This window comes from Anopheles ziemanni, chromosome 3 (assembly GCF_943734765.1).
Source record: "Anopheles ziemanni chromosome 3, idAnoZiCoDA_A2_x.2, whole genome shotgun sequence".
NCBI classification, from domain to species: Eukaryota; Metazoa; Arthropoda; class Insecta; order Diptera; family Culicidae; genus Anopheles; species Anopheles ziemanni.
This window is the reverse complement of record NC_080706.1, coordinates 16,281,959-16,291,903: the sequence shown is the minus strand read 5'-3', so window position 1 is coordinate 16,291,903 and position 9,945 is coordinate 16,281,959. Positions and strand designations below refer to the sequence as shown.

The following is a 9,945-nucleotide window of genomic DNA, read 5'->3' as shown; positions in this document are numbered from 1 at the left end:
TTCGTCGAGAGACTCTCGTTATTAAGTGTGCATTCTCTCTCCTCGATGTGAAAACGGTGTGAAAACAAAACAATCAAAAGGATCTGCGCGCGCACATTTGGGTTTCGCTATTTGCTCATTTTTGTCGACTCAAAAAAATAATGAAAACCATTTCTCATTATCTCCGGTTCGGTTCGGCTTTGATTTCTGGTTGGAAGGACCGAGCTCGGTACCGTTTTTTTTCCTGGATTCGATTCTATGATTTAATCATATGTTATCGTGTTTTCTTTTTTTTTTCTTTTTGCTAGAGGAAAGGGATTTTGAACATCTATACTGGTTTTGCATTCCAGTCCAAACATCTCCGTTGGATAATGAACACCAAATCTGTTGCTTTTAAGTTTATATCGTCATTATAATATTGCTTTTTTCTACTGGTTTTTCCCTATTTTTCCTGATATTCATGATAATGCGGATGGAGAGTACACGGTTGATAAATAAAAAGAAGACAAAATATCGACGGCATCGATGGTCGGGTCCGATGATGGTAGTATGTGTGTTTGTGTGTATGCATGTGTTTGATAGTGGAACACTGAATAGTGGCCACTATCATCGCTGCGGGCGGACGATGTGATTTACCAGAGGCCGGACGAGAAACCGCCTGGTGGAATGCGATTCTTGTTGATGACATGGCCACCACCGTTCAGGGACGGGACCGTTGTGTTGATTTCTGCTGCACCGTTCGATTTGCTGTATCCTTCACCGGTTACCGGGTTGCCATCTACGAAGGAGGAAGGGGAGAGTAAAAAAAAAGGATGTATAAATATTATTATGCCTAGCAGAGTCAAGTGGCGCGGATCGTTGGGATCATTTTCTTTCCATTTCGCTTGATAAGGGTCAGCTTGGTTTTTATTTTTCACACCATTGCGCTCCCATTTCTTCGAAGACGTTTCCTTAATGGAATGGAGAGCAGTTTTCACTATCAAAGGTTCACCTTATTTAAGTTATCGTTAATCCTTTCACCGGTTAGAAACCTTTAACCAATTATGATATTATGCAAACCCATCATTTCATTAGCATCCTTTTACTATTTTACTGGCGCTTGATCGATGCTGTTAGCAACTTGAACATTGAAGATGGTGGATGGGTTGACGGGGCGCATTTCATGGGTTTTAACGTGGGTAACGTGTGCATAGTGCAGCAAGGTATGGATAATATGTGCATCACCCCCGCAAGACAAACAGTGTGAGAAAACATATCAAACCACACTCAAACGATGGGCTTGAGCGTGCTTCGGTTTCGGTGAGCAACAAGGGCCATTAGGCGCGATAGAGAAAGTAGGAAGTGGTGGTGGTGGTGGTGGTGCTATGTTGTGTGGATATGGTGTTACCTCCTCCTGCTCCTCCACGCCGCGAGCTTGGCTTCCGTGGCTTATCTCCGTAGTCTTCGATTCCGTTGCCGGTAACCGGGTTCCGTTGCGCAAACCGTGGCGAGCGGGGTGACCTCGGCGATGCTAGGTTGGTTGGTGGGAAAAGCATTGAACGTTTAAGTTGAAAACAGCGGGTTAGTGAAAAAGCGAGAAAGGGGGCAAGCAGAAGCCAAAGGGGGGTAGTATGATGATCACATTGTCACAACGGAACAAATACAACGGTTACAGTAAACTAATGCCAATTGGGAAATAGTAAAACAAATATAAAGGTATAGAGAGTATTTTGTAGATCAGTATCGTTCTAATGGAAGGCACCAGACTCGACACCGGCCAGATCGTCGTGTGCTACCTTTGCCATAAGACTGCAGCACGCTCGCAGAGGCATCGTCATGCTCCGTCACGCTGATAATGATGTCGTCACTGATGCAGAGATTAATGTTGGACGCGTAGGTCGGATTCAGCGCCTCGCCGCTCGGATAGAACTGCAGCTGGCGGCGCGGGGACAACGGTGGAAGGGGCAGCCCATCGAACGGAGCCCAAATGCCACCCGGACCGGCCACCGGCTGCTGCGAGTGAGACTGCTGTCCGGACGAGTAGGCCGAATCCGGCGACGCGTCTTCGTTACCTTTACATTTCCGTCATCCCCCCCGAAATTCCAATCGCGGTTATTGGCGGTTCGGTCGGAGGTAGTGTTCGAGTTGGTTGTTAGTACACATTGAAGGATGCAAATACGGACAAACAGGCAGGTAGGCAGGCAGGCAGGCAGGCAGGCATACACAGACATCGAGTCGGGAAGAATACGGGAGTAGTAGAAGTAGATTGATAGCGAGCATTCCGGGTTAAAAGTAGTAAAGCGGTTAGTGGGGAAAAAAAAACGAGACACATTTGGTTCGTTAAGAACGATGGCGATACGTTTATCAGGCTACACTACCATTTTCCTTTTGGGTGCAGCGGATGAATTTTGCAGCCACTACTTATGGAATGGCGTTGAAATCGTGCATCTTAGAAGAAGTGTACTCAAACATGGCCAATTCTACACCCAAATGTCCGATGAAATGTTTAGCTCTAGAGCATCTAAATGTTTGATTTAATGTACGATCTTGAATGGCTTTAAAAACTAATAAGGTTAAACATGATATATCAGTTCTACCAGTAGGATATAGGTGTTTTTATGAAGCAAAAAAAAACTCTCTTCATTTAACGTTTAAAACACAAATCACAGTCATCAACCTGACTCTATTGATGACATGCTTCGCTTCTACTCGATCATTATTTCTGCAGAAATATCAAATCAACCAACCACACGACACAATCCTCCTCATCGGCAACATGGTCTAGAACTCACGAATTGGATGAAGGTAAACTTTGATTACTAAGTATCTCGAGTGGATTGGTCTCGTTTTCAGGTATAACTTTCCTATCTACCTATTACTGAGAGGGTTCACCAAGTGGAAAATTAACTTCGTTCTTCTGATGTTGATCACGACATTGACTAACCACGTATATGGTTTTAACAAGAAGAATAACAGACAAGTCTTGTGTACAGTCAGAGCATTGACGTAGCTTTTAAATTATAATTGGTAAATACAAAAACTAAAACAAATGACAATGACCGGAACGAAAGAATCGTTTTGGAATGTTGTGTAATTTTGGTGAACCGATGCAAAATGCTGTGACGTGTGTGATTTTACATAGTCCTAAGTAGCTCGTTTCTCCAACTACAAGCAACTAGGATGGGGAAGCAATATCGAATTCAAGGCGCAAACGATTGTCGCCACGCTACCGGACTTACTTAATCTCCTCAGGAAAACTGCGCGGTTGGTAAAGCACCGGAGAAGGGAAAAAAGCACAAACACACACACAAATCGATTAACCTTGAGAAGATGTTGACGCGCAGGACGGTGCTATACACCCCTCGGGAAGAACCCGCGGTTCGGTAGGTGGGTGGGTGGTTTGTGTGAATAATTGTACATAATCACGATCACAAAGTTGCTCAAGGAAATTAGGGTAGCGGAAAGTTGGAGAGGGAAAAAAAAACATAAAAATTGGTCACACAGCAAAACCATAAAACAATGGCCAAAACAACCCGCAACGAAATGCGTCGCAAGTGGTATAACCAAATACGGAACACCACCGCCGTCGTCGTCGTCGTCGCGGTGGAAAACACACGGATTCTGAATGTCACCCCGGGTCTCAGGTGATGATGTGGGGTGGATGAAATCATGTAAACCTTGCCAACCACCACCCAGAAACGCAAGGCGCAATATGTAATCGCAGGTGACGATCGGCGCTGGGAACGCACAACGGCGCAACCTATCGATCCGCGACCGTTCCAACTGATCGAACGTTGCGTGCAATTGTCTGCCGAGAGATCAAACCATAAACTGTGCCATTTTTGCAATGTACAGGAGAAAAAAACTGAGTGAAATAAACACACGGCCGAGGAACAATGGGCGGGAAGTATCCGTTGATCGTTTGCGTCGTCGACTAAATCGGTAACCTTTCAACCGAGCGTGAAGTTCACGTTCAGAAACGCAAACCCCCGTCGTTTCTGGATGTCAAGTGGCACGGAAATTGGAACTTACAGCAATAATAAAAGGTAGAACAGAAAAAGTAAAGCTAAAACACAAGTGCACACTCCAAACACTCGCCCATATCTACACACAAAACTTTGATACAAAACATTCCGTACAGCTACCAGGGTAGTTTTGGGAGTTCCGGAAGCTCTGGCGAGTCGCTACTTACTGTGGCTGGATCCGTTGTCTGAGGAAGCGGACGAAATGTGTCCATTGCCATTGCTGTGGCCGTTGCTGTGTCCGTTTCCGTGTCCGTTGGCGGTGCCGTTGCCGTTCTGGTGTGCCACACCGTTCGCCTTGCCGTTGGTGTGCTGCTTGCTGCCGGCGTCCGGGTGATCCTGCCCGTTGCCGATCGGCAGGTTGCTCTTCATGTGGTTCTTGGCCGGCGTGAACGGGCGGTTGACCTCGCCGAACAGGCGATTGTGCGAATCCTGGCCCTGGGTGCGGCGCGGAGTTTCCGTGCCTCCTGGAGATGGGACGAAACACAATGACACGATTAGCGGGATTGGTTCAAATTGAAGGAAAAGAACGACACGTCTTCATGCGTCAATCGGTGATGAAGATGGAGAACTTGAAGCACAGAAACATTACGACGTGCACACGCGATACGACATCCTCGGAAATCGCGATCAATCAGCAACCGGCGTGGCCCGATTCTGAAGTTCTTCGGAGGCTCGTATCGCGTGGGCACAGTACGGGGTTGTACACGTTCGATTAACTAGTTTAAAACTGGGGAGTAACAAAACTACACCAACTTCACTACATTATTCAGGTCGTCACTAACTCCCCGGCTCCGAAACTCAACTGATGCCTCAATTTTCTACTCGACAGGAAGAACAAGGAACAAGGGGGGACGACAGCAGCTCGCGTATCACGACGTTGGCGTCGAATTACGATCAAATTACGAAACTAGCAAATTACGGGGAGGGCTTTTGCGGGTCTCGAAGCGCGATTACAAACGTAGGAAGGGCCATATCGTTACACAAGCGCCATAAGACAACGGACAGAGTGCGGCCCGCGTAGCGAAAGCATCGGAGAAAATTGGTTCTCCCTCGGCGGGAAAAAGGTGTCAACCGTCGATTTTCCCATTGTTTCGTGCGCGGGACACAATTGTCACCTTTTTATTGAACCTTGGAACTTGGATGGTTGGAAGGAGATTACGGTGGAGAAGGGGCGGTTGCAAGCGATTGTGGGGAGGTAACAACTTGAAAACGTTAAGAAATGGACGGAAAAACGAATCATGAAGGGCGAGAGATGATTTTACAGCAGGGTTGTTTTTTTTTCGGGGAGGAATGACGATGACGGTGATCATGAGAAAATGGGGCAAACAACTGTACGCATGCGCATCTCTACGATCCCTTACGAGAGCAAAAGCTCCCTTGAAGGCAAGTGGCTTCCATGATGGTGGGGGGATGGATGGATAAATATAATGTAATCAGCAAAGGTGTGCGATAATTTGATGATTGGTGAAAATTAAACCAATGAATTCAAGAAAGAAAAGGGGGGAAAAAACACTATCGTAAGACACGGGGGATTATCAACGCGTTGTTGCCTGTCCGTAGCAGAGTCATTAATTATGAAAATTGAAGCATTAACGTAGTCAATTTTAATAATTTTCTACCTAACAGCATATTTCATTGTAGCTTTGAGAACAAACAAAACACGTTAACGGATGCGAATACACGTGATCAAGCGCAAACTGACGAACTTTAAAGTTAACAACGAACAGTGAAATACAAAGAATATTTAAAAAGTAAACAAATAGAATGAACAAGAGCATAAACAGTCAGAAGGGTACGGATAAGGAGAGGGTTAAATTTCGAAAATGTACCAAGAAAGTAGTATCGGTGTACTCCTTGTCGGAAGACTGCAAGATAGAAATACATTCAGAAGAGTATGATTACAATAAAGTTTAAATATGTTTAGATTGAGAAAGAACATAGAATTAGCCTTTAAAAATTATGTAATAAAGAAAATCATTTGCCCGTTTAAACAAATGTTAGTAATTTAAAAACATTGGTTACTTTGAGAGGATAGAATTCCGAAAGACTGTAAACTGGCTGCTTTGATAACAAAAATTGCTCATCAAACTTTCAAAAATGGATTCCTGCTTTGTTTAGAACTCGATGTTTGAATTCGCATAAACACAGCTGGCCAAAGGATCGGCCGGGTTCACGAACACCCCGTCAAATCCGTCAAACAGGACACGCATACACATTCCTCCGGGTGTCATCTCACCCCTGGGAAGTTTGTCCTACGACATCTGGCATAACTTCCCTCAGCATTACGATCCTCGACCGGTACTAGGGGGTCTTTGTACCTGAGGGTCGGAGCATAGGGCAACATAAAATGTTTGAACATCGCGCGCACACACACAAACAAATAAGTTCACATCAAAATAACGTCCTCACGACGGCGTTGGTTAAAGGAAACACAAGCTCGCAACCATCATGCACATCGGAAAGTGTGTATGCCGACGCTCCTGGAGGCCATTCCCGATCCGTTGTTGAACCGTTTGAACTGAACACTCACACATATACGCACACTGGTTTCTCCCCGCCGTAAACAACCTTACGCTTTCGAAGCGGATCGTTGCTGGGGGGGCTTCCCGACGAAAAGATTCCAAAGAACCCGTTGTTTGGATAGAGAGCCTTACCATTCTTATGGGCATCCGCTGGGGTAGCGAAGATGTTCGACTGCATGCGATTCTTGCTCATGGTGCGTGGGGTCGAGGGCGCGAGGTGCTCGGCGCCGAACAGATCACTGCTTCCACCGCCCGGTGGCTTCAGAACTCTGAAAACGCAAAAGAAGAAAAAAGATAACGATTAATAGATGAATAGAGTAGCAGAAGACATCGATTAACTGGCACAGAAACCTACAAAAAAGTAAGAAACGAGTTGTAGAAAGATTGGGCCAAAGGTAGCCCAAGCCGTATCCGTTACAAGCAGCACCGTTTCCGTTGGAAAAATTCACTACCAATCACAGAAGACTGTTCAAAACGATAAACCTCGACACAAAGTTCACAATGTTCCAGGATAAAACACCACTTTGCAAAACCGACCAAAATAATATCCTTCCTGTAATCGTTTCTGCAAACCAATGATCCACAAAGCTGCACCGTTGACTGACCAGGCTGACTAGATTCTTCGGTATGGCAGTACAAACCGTCCGAAAGGATAACCATAGCCTGCTTAGGGGGCTCTCTCATCGTCGCCCGTCGTTGTTGAACATAGTGGTGTGTGAATATGTGTGAGGTCCTTTTAATCGTGGCATCTCCCTCGACCCACAATAAAGTAATCCCTCCTTCTTTGTCCCTCACGACACACATAAACACGCACTCATGCACACGAGCTAGCATAAACCACGCTATGCTTTAATGTTGCCTGAAGCAAGGGGTTCGGGTTTCCTGCCTCTCCGTCTGCGGACATGACCGAACGTGACCGAGCAGGTAAGGACCCGGCGCGGTTGCTAATTGGTGTTGGCAGGAATAAGGAAGCGTCGTTATGTGGCAGCGGAGGAGGAGGAGGCGGGTGCGAACGTATTGACCGTTGTTAGTTTTTTCGCGGAGGCACCGTAAAGCGCAGTCGGTTAACCCTACCCTCGGGGTAGGTATGTTCGCTACGTAATGTTCTGGCAAGTAAAACAAAGAAGGACCAAGTGGCAACATACCAAAACAAGAGAGAAGCAGGTAATGAAAAGACGATTTTGGGTCAAGTATTTACATTTCTCGAGAGCCACGTTAGGGACCTCCTCCGGGCCACGTGTTTGCAATGTGCTAAAAAACCCCGAAAGAAACACCCACGAACGGAAGAAGAGGTGCGTATGGGAACGGAAATCAAGGCTTCCAGCCAAATCAGATGTTGGCCGGGGTCGGAGTTCCTTGGCGGGGCGGAATTGGAACGATTAGCGCCAAACTTTCGGGGGTCCCTTTCGATCGCCTGAGAGGGCACCTTTGGGTGCCGGCAGTCGTAATGAAATTAGAATACTGAGTCACGCACCTTTCTGCCCAATTCTTCGTTCTGTTTGTGGCCCATTTGTCACGAGCCCGGGGTGGCAATCATAGGAACCCTCCCCCGCTGGGGCAGACGTGGTGACACACAGAACCCTGCCGTCATCCCCGTCGACGTCTTGGCGCTGAAGAAAGTCGGTTTCGGTGTCTGGGTTAATGAGTGCTTCGGAGCTGAGCTTAGAATTGCGACGACCTTGAACAGTCATTTGGGTCGGCATTACTGCCGAGATAAGCCGCCGCAGGGTGAAGTCTGGGGGTTGAGAACCATAAAAACGTGCTCTAGACACGTTCAGGCATGTGTCGACACAGATCGGGTCGGGGTAGATACTGGCCGTTTCCCACCTGGACACCGAGGGTCTGTGCCTGACTGCTTGCCGATTCTGTCGTAACCTCATTCGTAGCCGACTATCCATCGACTTGATTCGGCCAAATCCCGACGTGAGAAATGAGGTTTCCGGCTATTTTTCGTTAGGCGAGAGGCACCTGCGACGACGACGACGACGACGGTGGAGATCCCAAACCCAAACATCCGTCCTACCGTCCGCTTAAAAACTCCACCCTTCCCAAGTCGGTTTGATTTTGGGTAAAAGTGAGAGAAATTTTCGATTTGATTTCCTCCGCCGGGAACTGGGACTGGGTGAAAGAGGCGTAGGTAGGAAATTCGCCGACTCACATTCATCAATCTCGTTGGACTGGGAAGTTCCCCCGCCTCCTTCTGCACTTCGTTGCGTGTGAATTTCCACCGGACTCCGATCGATCGATCACTTGATCGATCGGCGATTCCCAGCTTCTCGATTCCCCATTTTTGGGAGGAGAAAATTGAAAATTTTTGGCTCACACGAGAGGGATTGAGGTCCCCAAATTTCGGGTGCGATTATTTCGGCTTTTACGATCGATGGGAACCTTCTCACGGCTTCGGGGTGTTTGAGTTCGCTTCCCATCAGGAATCAAAACATCGTCATGGATGAACTGTGGTGAAGTTGGGTGTAAATATCTACTGGACCTGATCGTGATCTTTTATTTTCGAACGGAAGGATGTATTTTGCAATTGATCTTTAGCGCTTTATTGATACTGTAAGCCTGTGAATATGGAAATCGGTTGAGATATAACAATAAATGTTGGCTCCCAAAACAGACCCATGGAATCCAGCTTTTCTCCAATCCATATGACCCCAAATAAAACACTACTCCAGCAGTCCCTAAAAAGGTCGATGGGAGAAACAGCTTTGTCTCAAAACCATGTTCCATTTCTAAAGCTGTCATTTCAAGGGGCTCAAGTGGCCATCGATGTGCGTCGTTCCGATTACTCTAACGAGATTTAAATTCCATAAACTACCATAAAACACCACCACGGGCGCTACTACCCGAAACCACTCACATGCCGACGATGGAGGGCATAGACATTCCAGCACGAAAGCCCAGCTCCAGCGTCGCGTGAAAAGAAGTGTGGGAGATTAAGATGTCGACTAGGGAAGAGGACTGAACTCTGGAATGGGGGATGGGGGAGTGAGAAACAGTGACGACGACCACCGCAACCCTAGGGCGCTAAATCAGAATGATAATCCCAACGACCCCGAACGACACTTGACTTGCGATGATTTGTCGCCGATGGAGGAAACGAGATGTGTTTTTCCCAACAAACCGCCATCCTGCTGTGGCCGCACACCGAGAGGAAGAATGGGAAATTTATCGCCTTTCGCCTACACGACTTCCACCCTCTTGTCGGACCTGTTGCCACCAGGGGGTGCTGCGCGCTCCACCAAACCGACGGGGGACTTGTGTTGTCAACGCGACTGCCACTAATTTCTAGTAGTGGAGAAGGCCTGTTTTCATCTGATACAAGAAATAAAAACACTGATCCACCAATCTCGACCGTGTGTTCCCGAGATCAACCGTTCGCTGTGCCTATAAAACTCACCGACATTGCACCAAGGTGTCACCAGCAACAAACTGGG

The 9,945-nt window shown here is 47.0% G+C and overlaps 1 protein-coding gene across 1 annotated transcript in view; it reads right to left on the bottom strand.

Annotated features, from left to right (window-relative positions):
• Positions 1 to 366: 366 nt before the first annotated feature.
• The window catches only part of LOC131289342 (microtubule-associated protein Jupiter), a 34,101-nt gene continuing 24,522 nt past the window's right edge, over positions 367 to 9,945 (bottom strand). The window contains exons 2-8 of the mRNA XM_058318575.1: positions 6,638 to 6,774; positions 5,813 to 5,848; positions 4,151 to 4,444; positions 3,198 to 3,215; positions 1,755 to 2,030; positions 1,367 to 1,489; positions 367 to 757 (exon numbers count right to left, since the gene is read on the bottom strand). Of these exons, the coding sequence (XP_058174558.1) occupies positions 612 to 757; positions 1,367 to 1,489; positions 1,755 to 2,030; positions 3,198 to 3,215; positions 4,151 to 4,444; positions 5,813 to 5,848; positions 6,638 to 6,774 (1,030 nt within the window). The 3' untranslated portion in view covers positions 367 to 611. The remainder of the gene's footprint in view (positions 758 to 1,366; positions 1,490 to 1,754; positions 2,031 to 3,197; positions 3,216 to 4,150; positions 4,445 to 5,812; positions 5,849 to 6,637; positions 6,775 to 9,945) is intronic.